Here is a 16388-nt window from a genome sequence, read left to right as displayed (position 1 = left end):
ATAGAGCAAAAATAGGCCGAAAATTGTGTTTTTTGTATGGGAGCCCCCTTAAATTTTTATTTTGTTTTTATATTATTATTAATAACTTATCTTATATCTTTAAACGAGCAATTCTTGTATATATATAATTGAAATCTCTGAATTGGCTCCAACAATTTTCATGAAATTTATTATTTCGGGGGCGATAAATCGATCTAGCTAGGAATAATTTTTAGAAAATGTCATTTTATTCGTGTTTTATCGAATACCGAGCAAAGCTCGGTCAAATTGCTAGTTAATTATTATTTAAGTTCATATAATTAAAGACTGAAAATTTCAAGACCCTACCCGTTGCCATTATTGATATCGAGCAAAAAGTCACATTTATTGTATGGGAGCCCCGCTTAAATTGTTTTTAGACAGATATAGACAATCTGTGAAAATTTTAGAAGTCTAGCTATAACTGTTCTTGAGATACAGCTTGGAGACAGACAGACGGACGGACATCGAAGTCTCAGTAATAGGGTCCCGTTTTTACCCTTTGGGTATGGAACCCTAAAAAGTAAGTATCAATGCCTAATGTCACATAACTCACATAATATTATAGACCGTGTTCATTTTAGTTAAAGCCATTTAATCGTAACGGAGGCATCATTAGTATATATTTAATTTACTAGTGATGCCTCCGTACCGATCGAATAGGAACCAAAAAATCTATGTTCTAAGAGAGTTTACAACGATAACTGCTGTATGCAAATGTATCAAATCGTAATACGAGTTGTTATATAATGATTTGCAAATACTTACATTTAATAGAGATAACATGTACCAATATAGGAAATTGTAGAACTTGTACCGCTGAAAGCGGTAAGGCCGCCTATTTGCTATGTTCCTTGCCTAATGTTGTTTTTGTTATTTTATATTGTTTATAATGCAAATAAAGAATTTATAGATAAATAAATAAATAGGAAATTGTAGATTGCATTAGTGCCTGGACTAGATACCTACTATACCTACGTAATGATATCAGCACTGATCCAATATTTAATTATGCTTCTGTTGAATTATGGTTGATTACAGTTTATAGACTTAAGTCTTAGGTAAAGAACAAAAATGTAGGTAAGTATAGATAACAATATGTATGTTATAACTTATAAGTCAGGGTTTCTAAATCTTCCGGCTCCACGAACCCCTTTTAAAATTTCCGGGTGACAGCGAACCCCTTACTAACTAATAAGCGGTTATTCCCTTCCCCCTTCAAGAAAATAATAAAATTGACACGTAAAGTGCCAACAGAAACGTCTTTCTAATTAATGTGATGCGTGTGCTTGTTTCTTGTCGCAAATGGATTTTGGACAATTTTAACCTTAATTCTGTCTCAGTATCAAAATATCGATTTCTGTATTTAGTTTTTTATCATGGCCAGGTGTGAAAACCCACTCTCAAATAAGTTTGTTGTAGCAAATAAAAGGGTAATAGGAAATTCACCGCTTCGCTCGGAGTTCGAAATACTCTGCCTGTCTACCTACCCACCATTACGTAAATCTTGTCGCGAACCCCCTGCCATCGAATGTTCGTGTACCCCACTTTGAGAAATCCTAAAGAAAATGGAAATCGCCTACTGCCAGCCGCCGCTCGGGGCACGACGCTACCCGGTGGGATACAACCACTGCACACCGGTTCCTTAATACGTCTTGTTCGGTTATTGAATTGCATTAAGGTGATTGCACATTTATCAGCAAGAACGCGCCGAACGTGCCCCATTTTAGTATTTGTTGCATAAAAATATATTATGATAACACACCTCGCACGTTCGTCCGCAGTCCGCACCGTACGCGCCGCATTTCGTGAACTATGCAGTGCGTTCGACGCATATGGCGCGTACGGTGCAGTCGGTGCTGACAAAGGGGTATGAAGATTTTGGCCGACCTACATTACATACATACCGCTATTGTGTTTTTTCGCGTTCACGAATATATTTTTCAAAAATGGATGGCTAACATCAATACAAATAGCCTGGGAAAATTAAGGAATTCAGACCGAATGATTCGTGTAGTTTTGAAAGTTGGTACATTTGTTCCTAAAGGTGTCCAGATGAATATACTAAAAGTCCCCGAGGGTGGGACAAGAGCCGGCGGTGGGGGAGGGGGGGAAAGGTCTCTTCTTCAAAGTTTTTGCTTGTGACTCGAAAATTATTTATAATATCTCTTTAGTGACTTCTACATTAATTATCTAAGTACATTGAATTTCATATAAATTACGTGCAAACATTTTTACTATACGATAATTACTTTAGGAAATACAGAGTATTAAGAGCCCATATGACCCTAACTTGACTACATACACCTAGATCTCAAAATCTGTAAGGTCTAGAAAACTGATTTTTTGACACAAGTAATTTCAGTTCATAAAGATTAAATGCTCAAGACGAAAACACGATTACTCAAAAAAATGCTCGATAGTTTCTTTTTTACAAAAAACCTTGTTTTAGACACATTTTTGCTTGGATCTTCGAAGTTTGCTGTCTTTTCTTTAATATTTTATAATATCTAAAAAGGTATAGATAAAAACTTAATTTGCTCAAAACACTTTTTTCATAATCAATATAGTTCGTCTTTTATTCAAGTAAAACTAACTCAGCGATGATTTCGCGCCGTCCTTTTTCACCTGGCATATGAAAGACGGGCGTGAGTGTGAAGAGAGAAGGACGATGTTTGATTTTACGACATTATAAATGCGAAATTATCTCTGTCTGTCTCGCTTTCACGCCAAAACTACTGATCCGATTGCAATGAAATTTTGTACACAGTTATTCTAGAGTCTGAGAAAGGACATATGCTACATTTTGATGTGGGAAAATATCCCACAGATATTTCCATGAAAATATCGATGAAAATTAATTCGCATTGCGCGTGGCCAGCGCTCATCCCGGGGGTCCTGGGTTCGAGTCCCGCAGGCGGAACAAAAAGTTTTCAATGTTCCTGGGTCTTGGATGTGTATTAAAATAATATTTCAAAAATCTTAAATATATTTTATGTAAGTATAATATTATAAAAAATCCAAAAATATTATATCGATGCAATGAACATTTTAGTTCTAATACGATTCAACAGATGGCGTTTTATTTTTTACTTCATTGTAACATAGAACTTATCATACTTATAATTAGTTATTATGTTTTTGTTTATAGTTTTTAATGTTTAACAATATTATCACTTGGTATAATAATAATCAATCTATCTTATCTTATAGAACTCCTATTGCATTTCTAATATAATATATTAGAAATGCATGCATTATGAATGAATGAATGAATGAATATACTTTATTGCGCACATCACAGTTAAAATAAAGAACATATAAAATGAAGAGTTGACAACAGAAGGCGCTCTAAAATAAAGGAGTTCGAGTGTACCGTGTTGGCCTGTATTCCATCCAGAAAATATATCAATGCAATCAACATTTTAATTCTAATATATGAAAACAGATGGCGTTTTATTTTTTACTTCATTATTGTAACAGAACTGATCATACCTACTTTATTATATTTTGTTTTTATTCATAACTAGCTGTTGCCCGCGACTTCGTCCGCGTGGACTTTAGTTTATAGCGCTCGGTGTCAACAAAATTTGTGTCAAATTTAAAAACTTTTTAAAACCCTGGTAACTGGTACCCCTCTTAGGGCCGCGCTACACCGGAATGGCAGCGCTGGAAGTGCTCGCCTCGCCGCTGCCATTCCGGTGTAGCGCGGCCCTTAATTAATCAAAATACCCAAAAACAGCTGTGCAGTGTGCACATAATCTATACTAATATTATAAATGCGAAAGTATCTCTGTCTGTCTGTCTGTCAGTCTCGCTTTCACGCCAAACGCCAATAACTAGCTGTTGCCCGCGACTTCGTCCGCGTGGACTTTAGTTTATAGCGCGCGGTGTCAACAAAATTTGTGTCAAATTTAAAACTTTTTTAAAACCCTGGTAACTGGTACCCCTCTTAGGGCCGCGCTACACCGGAATGGCAGCGCTGAAAGTGCTCGCCTCGCCGCTGCCATTCCGGTGTAGCGCGGCCCTTAATTAATCAAAATACCCAAAAACAGCTGTGCAGTGTGCACATAATCTATACTAATATTATAAATGCGAAAGAATCTCTGTCTGTCTGTCTGTCTGTCAGTCTCGCTTTCACGCCAAACGCCAAAACTACCGAACCGATTGTAATGAAATTTTGTATACAGATAGTCTAAAGCCTGAGAAAGGACATAGGCTACTTTTTTACTGAAAAAAAGGGTTGTAAGGGGGTGAAAATGCGTAAATTTGTTCAAATTAAGTTAGTTCCAAAAATTCATAATAGATGGCGCCGTGCGTCTTCTACATCGCGCTAACGCTTGCTCAAAAGTCTTTCTATAAGAGGTGGTATCATCTTCCATCTAAGTTTCGATTTTTTTCGATTGTTGATCTATTCTACGGTAGGTATTAAATAACTCAGTACTTTATCTGTGCAGTGACGTAACCTTATACCTATAAATGATAAATAGTTTACGGGTAAAGTTGTGTAATTGGGGGGCTAAATAAGCTTTAAAATTTGGCATAAAATATAAAAAAAATAAATACTTATTGTGTGCACACTGGACAGCTGTATTGATTTAAGGGGTACCAGGGTTTTTTTATAAAAGCATTTGACACCAATTTTGTTGACATCGCGCGCTATAAACTGAAGTCCACGCGGACGAAGTCGCGGGCAACAGCTAGTTTATATTATAAGGTTTACTTACAACAACTCTGTCGGAGTCGGCGACGGTGTGCAGTCTGTGGGCAACTGTGAGGACGGTGCAGTCGGAGAAGTATTTCCGAATCGACTTTTGGATCAGTGTGTCCGTGCTGCAAAAAAAAATTGTTGAAAATACATTCTAAAAGTTATGGTCAAATGTTAGAGAGGCACTAAACTTCATAGAAACTATATGAATTGTTTGCCTCAGTTCACAGTCTGACAAAACTTTTATTTCATGGTTATGTGGATAATGAATCCTAGATCTAGAAAAACTCTGCGGAAACACAGCGACGTTCAATTGGTTACTGGTTTCATGGCATAGTGGAATCACTTGCTATAAAAAGTTACATGTTCTTAGCCAGATTTTTGGAACGAAGTTCCTTATCGCGCGTTGCGAAAGGGGGCTAAGACGGAAAAAGTTGTAACGACACTTTTTGACCGACACTTTTTGCCGTCATAGATCAAGATAGATACCGCATGTGTAATTGTGTATGACGTATATACTTCGCGGGACTTGTGGTACCAACCTTGATCTATGTCTGTGCTTTTTGCTACAGTTGTAAGCCGTGGGGCGTGCGCGTGTTCATCTGTCTGTCTCTCTCTCTCTCTCTCTCATAGAAAGCAAGCCAGTTATGATATTTTTATTTACTTTTATAACTTCGTTCCATCCGGGTGTCCCTTGACACCTCTCAAGTTTTTTTTATACTGGGAAGATAAACTGTCAAATTTCGAAAGGTTTGGGTATTTTTTTTCGTTTGCTAACCACCACTTGTAAGGATCGTCCTTCCGATCTAGGCGAACTGTTTTCAAATAAAATCCAACTCGTTAGACGCAAATGACTCGTTTGATGACGCAACGAGGAAAACAGGTTGCGACTTGCAGCTTTCGCTACCGCGCCCCCGAAAAGTATGTACTTATATTTTCGTGCCGAATATTCGGCGCTTCGGCCGACAGCGTTGCCGAATATTCGGTATTCGGCCAATTCACTATTCGTGGCATCCCACTCACTTCAGTTATATAATATCTTCTTAATAGTATATTTCCACTCACTTGGGATCCACATTAGCGGTGGCCTCGTCGAGTACCAGCAGACGGTTTCGTGCGAGCGCCGCGCGCGCCAGACACAGCAGTTGTCTCTGTCCGGCGCTAAAGTTTGTACCCCCAGACTCTACGGCGGATGTTAGCGCGGTCACGTGACTCTTTAGCTCCACCTAAAAAGTCAGAAAAGGTTCAAGTTAAAGCGGGGAATTCACTACCGGGCTGCCCGCGGGCCGCCCGGTCTGGCACAAGTCTGCCGCTTGCCCGTATTGAACACACACAGAACAGGCAAGTCAGTCGAATAGATAGAGGGCTACAGCTCGGTCGTGGACTCATGGACTCAATCTTCTTTGTAACAAATGATAGATCAGCATCGGCATTGATTTCTTTGGATTTTTCAATAAGTTCGCTGTATAAGCGGCATTACGTAGATCCGTGTTCATGTAATCCATGCTTTTAACTTTCTACAAACAAGGATACGATCGGTAAATGGAAATATACGAATGTCAAAATTGTTTTGTTCCTTCATTCCTAAGTTTAGTGTTTGTATTGTTTACAATAATATGGTTTAAAATAATATTTTAAGTGCACTCCAGTCGCTCTCCAAGGCGTGAATGTCAAGAATCTCAAGTCTGCCGCTTGCCCCTATTGAACACACACAGAAAGCGGGGAATTGACTATCGGGCCGCCCGTTACGGGCAGGTCTGTCGCATGTCTGCTCGTCAATTCCTAGGTACGGGCACAGACATGCCCGTTGGCCTGTGCCCGCAGCCTGCCCGCAAGATCGCATTTTTCCCGCGCGGGCATGGACAAGTCTGTACATGAATGGTCGCGTCGGGCGGCCCGTCGTCATTCGCGCCTTGGAGAGCGACTGGAGTGCACTTAAAATATTATTTTAAAACATATTATTGTAAACAATACAAACACTAAACTTAGGAATGAAGGCACAAAACAATTTTGACAATCGTTTATTTCCATTTAGGTACCGGTCGTATCCTTGTTTGTAGAAAGTTAAAAGCAAGGATTACATGAACACCGATCTACGTAATGCTGCTAATACAGCGAACTTATTGAAAAATCCAAAGAACTCAATGCCGATGCTGATCTATCATTTGTTACAAAGAAGATCAAGTCCATTGTCCACGACCGAGCTGCAGCCCTCTATCTATTCGACTGACTTGCCTGTTCCGTGTGTAGGGGCAAGCGCCAGACTTGTGTCAGACCGGGCGGCCCGCAGTGTATTCCCCGGTAGTAAATTGCCCGCTGAATAGGCAAGTCAGTCGAATAGATAGACTGCTGCAGCTCGGTCGTGGACAATGGACTTGATCTTCTTTATAACAAATGATAGATCAGCATCGGCATTGAGTTCTTTGGATTTTTCAATAATTTCGCTGTATTAGCAGCATTACGTAGATCGGTGTTCATGGATTCTTGCTTTTAACTTTCCACAAACAAGGATACGACCAGTAAATGGAAATAAACGAATGTCAAAATTGTTTTTGTTCTTTCATTCCTAACTTTAGTGTTTGTATTGTTTACAATAATATGTTTTAAAATAATATTTTAAGTGCACTCCAAATCCAATCGCTCTCCAAGGCGCGAAAGACGACGGGCCGCCCGTCACGACCATTCAAGTTCACATTTGCCCGTGCCCGCGCGGGAATGGCCGAACCCCGTGCGATCTCGCGGGCAGGCTGCGGGCTCGGGCCAACGGGCATGTCTGTGCCCGTACCTAGGAATTGACGAGCAGACATGCGACAGACCTGCCCGTGACGGGCGGCTCGTAGCGGGCGGCCCGGTAGTCAATTCCCCGCTGTCAGGTTACGGGCCAAGATTTTTTTGGTTTATTTGTAAGTTGTAACCATTGCGTATGTCAAACTTAATGTGGTTCAGGGTATAACTTTCATTTATTTGATGCAGAAAGATTAAACTGTCTTCATAAATCGCAGTCAATATAATATCTTTCTTCACTTTTCTGCAAACAGGACACAAAAAGAAGGTCATAAAATAAAAAATAAAAATACCAAAAAAATACTGACCTGTTCTAACGCTTGCCAAATTTCCGCATCGGTGTACTTGTCGAAAGGGTCCAAATTGTATCGCAAACTAGCCGAAAACAGCACGGGCTCTTGCGGAATGATGGAAATTTTCGACCGCAGTTCCTGTTAAAAATAGGTAAATCAGAAAGTGGGATGAAAAGAGCCGTGTTCATAAAATATACGAATGACACCAAAATTTTCCCTTTATGAAACGCTCCTCCTATACCACACTTGAGTATCCCACGGTGGCGAATCGAGGATACCCAGGGGCAAAAAAATTGGGGTCCCCGGTACACCGTCCCGCGTTGCCCTCAGTAGCTACGCCATTGTTTGTGGCGTTAGAGACCTCTCTAGTAGATTAAAAAAAAGCTTTTAAAAATATATACCTTAAGAGCGATGTCTCCAGTATCAACGTCATCAATGTACACATGGCCATCAATCGGTGCCAGGCGGAACAGCGCAGATATGAGCGATGACTTGCCCGCGCCCGTCCGTCCTACCACTCCCACCTGTTTACAGACGTTACTTGTTAAGCTCGTAAATATTTACCGCACCCATTAATGTAAACATGTGGGGGTTATATAATACGGCGTAATGTTATCCTGATCTTAAACTTAAGATGGTTAGCACATTGTAATATTATATATCTAGGCGTTCAACCTGAATTAAATACATTTTTGAAATAAGAATGTATGTGGCCAGGCCAACGTACTTTTTTACAGGGAGGTTAGACAATACGTCTTATCTTAGATACTTATACGCTGTCCTCCCTATACAACGAGCGGGCAATGTTACTTATAGTTCCAATAAAAAAATGAAGTACAGAGATTTGCGATTTGTTTAATCTCAACCCAAGTTTATTCAAAATGCCCACCTTCCATCCACTCTCAATCACAATGTTGAGGTCCTTAAGTACGGGGTCAGCTTCCTTATCGTATCTGAGGAAGAGGTCTTTAAAGACGAGTCTGGCGCGTTGCGGCCAGTCCTTAGGCGGCGCTGGGCCATCCGTATTCTCTTGCGGTAAGGACGTGAATTGCACGACACGCTCCACGCTGGTCATCTGAGAAATCACCTCTGTGGTCTGTTTGATACCGTACTGCACCATGTTCACAAGAATCAACCCTTGACTGAGAGCTAAGCCTACGCTTCCTGCGTTTGTTGAGCCTGTAATACATATACATCGTTTAAATTATTATTACTTAATCTAAAATATGAATTCGATAATATAATAACGTAAATGCTGGTAGATTAATATTGCAAGTTGTTAGCACTCTCAAAAAACATAATATTCTACATGTATCGAAATTCAAAACTCTTTTTAAAATTATCATAGCACCTTCACTTGTAGTAATTACAGTTATTGCCTTTTGGTACATTTTATTTAACTCCATTGATTGGTAAGACAAAAGGACTGTCCGGGTCAGTCAGTTACTTTTTACTCACCATCATCTTGTAGGAGGAATGTGTATGAAACGACGATAACATACGATGCCGATATCAAACTCAACCACACAGCGAATGTTGTGTTTGTGATTAAAGTTAGGTACCTGTTGACAATAATGTAAAGGGGTTTGGGTAATATTGGCGTCATTTTCAAATTTCGCGGCCACTCATCAAACCGGCATATTATGAAAGAACATATCAAGGGGAGTAAACTTTATTATGGGGGACATATAGCTAAACTATATCGGAGCCGAGATATTGGACATTTTAAGTTCGTATTTTCAACTAAAAGTAAATTCAATCATGACATGAATACTTAGGAAAATAAAAAACAACGGCATTATTTATTAGCTTAAAGCCTTCCGCGATATATGGGCTATCCAACACAAAAATATTTTTTCAAATCGGATAAGCAGTTCCTGAGATTAGCACTTTCAAACACACAAACACTTCAGCTTCATAATATTAGTATACAGTTAGTTTTGTTACAACCTATACAGGATGTATAGTAGGGCGTGTACGTGTTCCTTGTAGAGAGTTCACTGTGAAAGTAGCAGCGCTGAAAGATCAAAATTTTTTTTCACTTTGTATGGGGAAACTCGTGACGGTCGGGCCCTTGCCCATACAAAAGTGAAAAAGAACTAACCAGGCAGAAGTGTGCACGTCCTGTTTGTCGTCGAACTGTATCCGCAGTAGGTCCTGCGCGCCGCACGCCCGCACCGTGGTCAGACCCGCCATACTTGCCGACACGTGAGAGAACACCGGGGAACGGGATACGCCCTCCACTCTGGATGAAAAATTCGTGATAAACAAAGGATTGCCCATAATGACCTACTTTTTTGGTAGCCTTGTGATGTCCCTGACTTTGTTAGAAAATAGGGGTTGGGCTGCTTTAGGAAGCAGGGTCCTATTTATATGTATACCTTAGCTATGCCTCTGACTTCGTTAATTAAATAATTTACTTTGAAATTTTATTAAGTTTTTTGTACAAAAACTTTATACTTAGGTGATAAAAAGTTACTTTACTAATTATTATTTTTATTTTAACTTTTTGTGTGTGACATAGGTGCTCTATGAACAAATATTTTTCGACAAAGAACAGCTTATTTCAAAGAACTTACCTTTTTATTGCTTGTGCCGTAGTCAAGTATACGATAGTCCAAAGGTACATGAGTATCCCACAGAATAAAGTTGTCAGTACCATGTATGGATTTACAATCGCCACCATCACTAAAATACCCATCATCACCATGAAAACCTAAAATTAATGCATTTTAATTATTTTTCGCCAAATAAATTATAATATAATGCATTGATTCGGTTGGTTTTACTCATCTAGCAGAGCCAGATTAACCATAACCCTAAGGCGACGCAACTGGCGGTTGCCCTTTTAACCAAAGTATTGATCAGCAAAAAATGTGTACTTAAATAAAATAGTATTTGAGTCAATTTACCTGAATACTGTCTAAGTACATCCTAGGTAGGATTTCGTCTACCACTCCCATGTCTTTGGAGAATCTGTTCAGAATGCGACCAGACGGATTAGTGTCGAAAAATCTCATCGTTGCCGACAGAATGTTACTAAACATTGTGTTGTGAAGTTTTATTGAACTTCTCATGCATACCCACAAGAACAGCATTGATCTGGAAAAAAATATATTTGTTGTTTTAAAAAAATATTTTTAACATTTTACGACTACAAAGTTATAAATTAAGCGTAGACCAAAAAAAAAATTACGCTCACCTTGTCGTTGTCAGAAGAATGCAACCAAAAATTAAAATGCCCCAAACAATAATATAAAATGGATGTTCCACCGAATCACTGTTCCCTAGAGAAATAGCTGTTAATGCAGTCTTTACTATGGTTCCGATCACTGTTGAGTTCGGTGTAATTGTCTCAGTCTCAGTATGGTTTACAGTCGAGAGAGGAATTACGTTTGTCGAGTTCAAAACACCGCTTTTGTTTTCATAAGTCGCCTCGACTTTGTTCATCCTGAAATTATAAAGAGAGTATGAAACATACACTGTACTTACTGAACAGTGTAATTTTATTTCGTTATCGTATAGGTATAAATTATAAAATAATCACCAGAATGTCAGCCAAAGATCACTCATAGACGTCACGATTTGAGCCAACAAAATAAATACTATGGTAGACAACATAAGGAACCAATTGGCACCGGCACGGAAGTACTTCATGTATACAGCGGACGACACACGACCTGAAAAAATTAATAATTTAATAAATAAAGTATTATGTGTCTAAGTTAAAAATGTGTTAGGCAGGAACCTTGATGTAAAATTAAAAAGACGCATTGTAAAAGTACATTATAATAATATTATAAGTAATGTGGAAACAGCTTGTATTGACAATGATATCTGCAACTGTTAGTAAAGCGATGTATTCAAAGATTGCAGTAACTTTAAACAATAACGTCTAGCTTCTGATAATCTGTAAAATTGTTTAAATTATGAAGAAACGCCTTCATTATTTTCTTAAATCAAGCATGATGCAAATGTAAATAAAAAGGTATAATATTTTGGATGCAATAGAATGACACATGCATTTACTACATAAATAAATAAAAAATAAAATAAATAAACGTTTATTCGCTCATATCTAATAATAATGTGTATACGAGCTCAAATACTAGATGTTAATGTAGTTATCGTAACAAAATACAATGTAAAGGTAATGAATAGGTACATCGTTCTTATCATTATTATCTATATACTGTTAGCAGATGAACTAGTAAAAATAAAGGCTTGATTTTAGTAGTGTCTTTCAGTCTAGAGTCTAGAGTCTGTCAAGAAAGTGAAGAACTTTGATTATATACTACACTAGATAGAACCTAAGTCGCGCGATTCCGTCGAAAAAAATTGTGCCCAACTGTTGGACACAACGCCGCGATTCGCCCGTCAGTGCTACACATAGTCGTACACACGAATCAATCCCGATCGATTTATCCTATTTATCGGGAGGTATGTTAATAGGTGGCAACATTTTGCACACACACATAGACATATTGAATGACATAACGCGAGTGTAAAACAAAGCGGTCACGCACACAAGCATAGAAGAGCTGACCTGTTTTTGCGAGCGTATTTCTTAGGCGACGCTCTATCTAGTGTAGTATATAATCAAAGGTGAAGAAATTAAAAAGTGGCAACATCGTAGTGTCATCCCTTTTTCTTTGATTGATTTGAAAGGGATGACACTACGATTTTGCCACTTTTTAATTTCTTCACTTTCTTGATAGGCTATACTTAGCTAAATAATAAAAGATATAGGAAAAAATGTTTCTTACCCGAGGCAGTAAGTTCCGCAGTTTCTTCCTGGTCTTCTTGTAAGCCGGACTGTCCGAGTGCACCATCGGCGACGGTGCTTACACTGGCATGGGACTAAAAGTGAAAAACTTCATCAAAATCTGTGCTTTCATTAGAAGCTACGACGACAAAGACAGAAACGCAAATATTTCCCTATTGCCTATCGGTACAAAAATAGGGAAGTTGTAAGTGAAACTCACTTTGTGTTGAAATAACAAATATAGGGTTAACTTATAGAGGTATAAAATTCAAATATTGTTTAAAATACATAATGACATTCAAAGTAAAAATACTTTGACTTGGTTATATTATAGAATATAGATATTGACATCATCACTTGTTAAATATTGAATCAGTGATGTTAACTGCTCGACTAAATTAGAATTGCCTTGATTAGATTACCGTACCGCTATAGACATGCTTCGGTTAATCTTCAGGGGTAATTCCTCGCCCTCTTGTCCTGAGGGGGTTTCCGCTTCTTCAAGTAATTCCTCAAATAGTGGCAACTTCGACATTTCCTCAAAAGTTCCTTGCGACTCAACCTCGCCCTGCGAAAGAAAAACAAATAAAAAAAATTAGGGGTTGTTACTTCGATTTAAAAACTAAAAATAACTGCCCATTTACGCCCCTAGCTAACTACGCTATTAGGTCAAATGATGTCATCAATTTTATGGATACATATAACTATTACTCACTCAGTAACATAATTTTATTTTTACTGCTCAGGTATGATAATATTTAAACAATGTTTAGTACAATAGGTAAATCTTAAAGAGGAATCGCATGAATGATGACCACTTTTAAGTGATAGACTGTCAAGCAGTCGGCAACAATGATGTACCAATAATTCACAGTAACAGCATAATATAAAGTACTTATAACTCAGTGCATATATAAGTAAATAAATATTAAATTAAATAGTTCCCACTTCCCAGGATTGTGCTATCAAAACACAAACAACTGATAAGCGCGAGGTCAATGGGACTTCGGATATGACCGACTTTTACTACGTATGAAGTGAGTACTCCACAATATTTTTTAATCACCTTGACCGGCTGGTGGGTCAAGGTACGTTTACGATTTAAATAACTCTGTAATCAGTAAGGAGTTTTTGTTTGTTTTCAACGACTAAAAACATTAGCAGACAGGACACGGATAGCACGTGATATTGATAGAAACTGTTACTAATCTTCTCATTACAATGAGATCATGAGGATTTATTCTTATCTCTATCTCACTTTTGTACATTTGTGTGACAAGCCACTTAGAAACTGCAATATTGATAAGTGCATACCTAGGAAACTTTTTCCATATTAATGACACATTCAAAGTGATGGGGACCTTAAATGCTGCTTGTGCTAGATCTCTCATGACTCATCATATATTAGAACATGAAACACTAAAATTTATGAGTATGACGACTATATCAGCGGTCTTGAGGTAGTGCAGCTGGTGCGTGACCAGCACGCGCGTGGAGTGCCACAGCAGGCCGTTGACGCACTCCGACACCAGGTGCTTACCCACGTGCGTGTCCACCGCCGACAGCGGGTCGTCCAGGAGGTATATGTATACTCACATTTCTGAGTCTGACGACTTTGTCAGCAGTCTTGAGGTGATGCAGCTGGTGCGTGACCAGCACGCGCGTGGAGAGCCGCAGCAGGCCGTTGACGCACTCCGATACCAGGTGCTTACCTACGTGCGTGTCCACCGCCGACAGCGGGTCGTCCAGGAGGTATATATACCTATACTCACATTTCTGAGTATGACGACTTTGTCAGCGGTCTTAAGGTGGTGCAGCTGGTGCGTGACCAGCACGCGGGTGGAGTGCCGCAGCAGGCCGTTGACGCACTCCGATACCAGGTGCTTACCTACGTGCGTGTCCACCGCCGACAGCGGGTCGTCCAGGAGGTATATATACCTATACTCACATTTCTGAGTATGACGACTTTGTCAGCGGTCTTAAGGTGGTGCAGCTGGTGCGTGACCAGCACGCGGGTGGAGTGCCGCAGCAGGCCGTTGACGCACTCCGACACCAGTTGCTTGCCCACGTGCGTGTCCACCGCCGACAGCGGGTCGTCCAGGAGGTATATATACCTATACTCACATTTCTGAGTATGACGACTTTGTCAGCGGTCTTAAGGTGGTGCAGCTGGTGCGTGACCAGCACGCGGGTGGAGAGCCGCAGCAGGCCGTTGACGCACTCCGACACCAGGTGCTTACCCACGTGCGTGTCCACCGCCGACAGCGGGTCGTCCAGGAGGTATATGTATACTCACATTTCTGAGTATGACGACTTTGTCAGCGGTCTTGAGGTGGTGCAGCTGGTGCGTGACCAGCACGCGGGTGGAGTGCCGCAGCAGGCCGTTGACGCACTCCGACACCAGTTGCTTGCCCACGTGCGTGTCCACCGCCGACAGCGGGTCGTCCAGGAGGTATATGTCGGCCTGAGTCAATGATTATACAAATTATATTTATTAGGACAAGATGACGCCCGCAACTGCGTTGCGCCAGTCGTTTATCGCGTGAGAAGCGTACATTTTTCCGGGATAAAAACTATCCTATGTCCATTCCCGAGACTCATAGTACCGTATCTCCATATCAAATTTAGGCAAAATCGGTTCAGCGGGTTGGACGTGAAGAGGTAACAGAAAGACAGACAGACACACTTTCGCATTTATAATAATATTAAGTATGAATATATAATAGATAATTACAATATTATTATATATTATTATAAAATATACTTAGTAAATACTAATGTGAGAAAAACATAAAGATGAAGTCAGATTAAAAGATTAAATGATAGCCTAAAATACAAAGGACCAACAAAGCACTACCTTACACTACCTTCTATAATCTATATATTAATACGCAAGCGAAAAACTTTGTAACCCTTTTTACGAAAAATGGGGAAACGTACGTGCATGAAATTTTGCACAGTTATAGTTTATATGGTGAAGGAGTGCATCGAACTAATATTATTTTGAAATTATGCTTTTATCATACATGTTTTCAACAAATAAAACATTACACACACTACAACACACACACATGAGAAATGACAGATTTTTGAGTGACAAGACTATACATACGAATTATACTCTTTTATTTATGGTTGAAATCTGTTGACAACAAGTTGACAAATTGAAAATGGATTATAGTTTTTTTTATTGAATCTAAGATACTATAAAATTAAATTAAGAAATTAAAAAAAACTCCCGCCAAACAACTTTAAAAAGTAATGAAATAATATAATATTTTACTGACTTTAAGTTTAAATAATTCCTAAGTGTAAAGTGATAATATTTTAGTCCATAATTGTTGTCACGGTGTGCCGGGGGACCGCCAACAGTGTATTTTTTTGCATTTTGTATCGCCATGTCACTGATTGTCTCGATTCGTTTCGCTGAAAACTGACACTTAAACTATAATGTTATGTGAAATCAAACATCTACATTAGCGGTCCCCCGACACACCTTGACAACAATTATGGACTAAAATATTATCACTTTACACTTAGGAATTATTTAAACTTAAAGTCAGTAAAATATTAGGTATATTATTTCATTACTTTTTAAAGTTGTTTGGCGGGGGTTTTTTCAAATTTCTTAATTTAATTTTATTTCATGCTTTTTAATCTTGTGTTAGTTATCGTGCAGAATAATTCCTATCAACAGGATCATATTGTTATATCCCAATGAATACCATCTAGGAATGTCCAGAAGTGTGGAATATGAGTCCAAACATAAAACTTCACTTTGGGTTCATATGGAGCTCGGCTCCTATAGACTCCAGGTGAT

General features: G+C 39.0%; 1 protein-coding gene across 1 annotated transcript in view; it reads right to left on the bottom strand.

Moving 5' to 3' along the window:
- The window catches only part of LOC121729273 (ATP-binding cassette sub-family C member 4-like), a 52323-nt gene that overhangs the window by 1767 nt on the left and 34168 nt on the right, over positions 1-16388 (bottom strand). The window contains exons 10-23 of the mRNA XM_042117737.1: positions 14865-15032; positions 12996-13136; positions 12570-12663; positions 11351-11483; positions 11006-11254; positions 10716-10905; positions 10383-10519; positions 9908-10048; positions 9262-9365; positions 8693-8982; positions 8205-8327; positions 7819-7941; positions 5792-5952; positions 4746-4851 (exon numbers count right to left, since the gene is read on the bottom strand). Coding sequence (XP_041973671.1) covers positions 4746-4851; positions 5792-5952; positions 7819-7941; positions 8205-8327; positions 8693-8982; positions 9262-9365; positions 9908-10048; positions 10383-10519; positions 10716-10905; positions 11006-11254; positions 11351-11483; positions 12570-12663; positions 12996-13136; positions 14865-15032 — 2160 coding nt within the window. The remainder of the gene's footprint in view (positions 1-4745; positions 4852-5791; positions 5953-7818; positions 7942-8204; positions 8328-8692; positions 8983-9261; positions 9366-9907; positions 10049-10382; positions 10520-10715; positions 10906-11005; positions 11255-11350; positions 11484-12569; positions 12664-12995; positions 13137-14864; positions 15033-16388) is intronic.

Source organism: Aricia agestis, chromosome 8, assembly GCF_905147365.1.
Source record: "Aricia agestis chromosome 8, ilAriAges1.1, whole genome shotgun sequence".
NCBI classification, from domain to species: domain Eukaryota; kingdom Metazoa; phylum Arthropoda; class Insecta; order Lepidoptera; family Lycaenidae; genus Aricia; species Aricia agestis.
The sequence above is the reverse complement of the archived record's forward strand: the minus strand, read 5'-3'. Positions and strand labels throughout refer to the sequence as shown.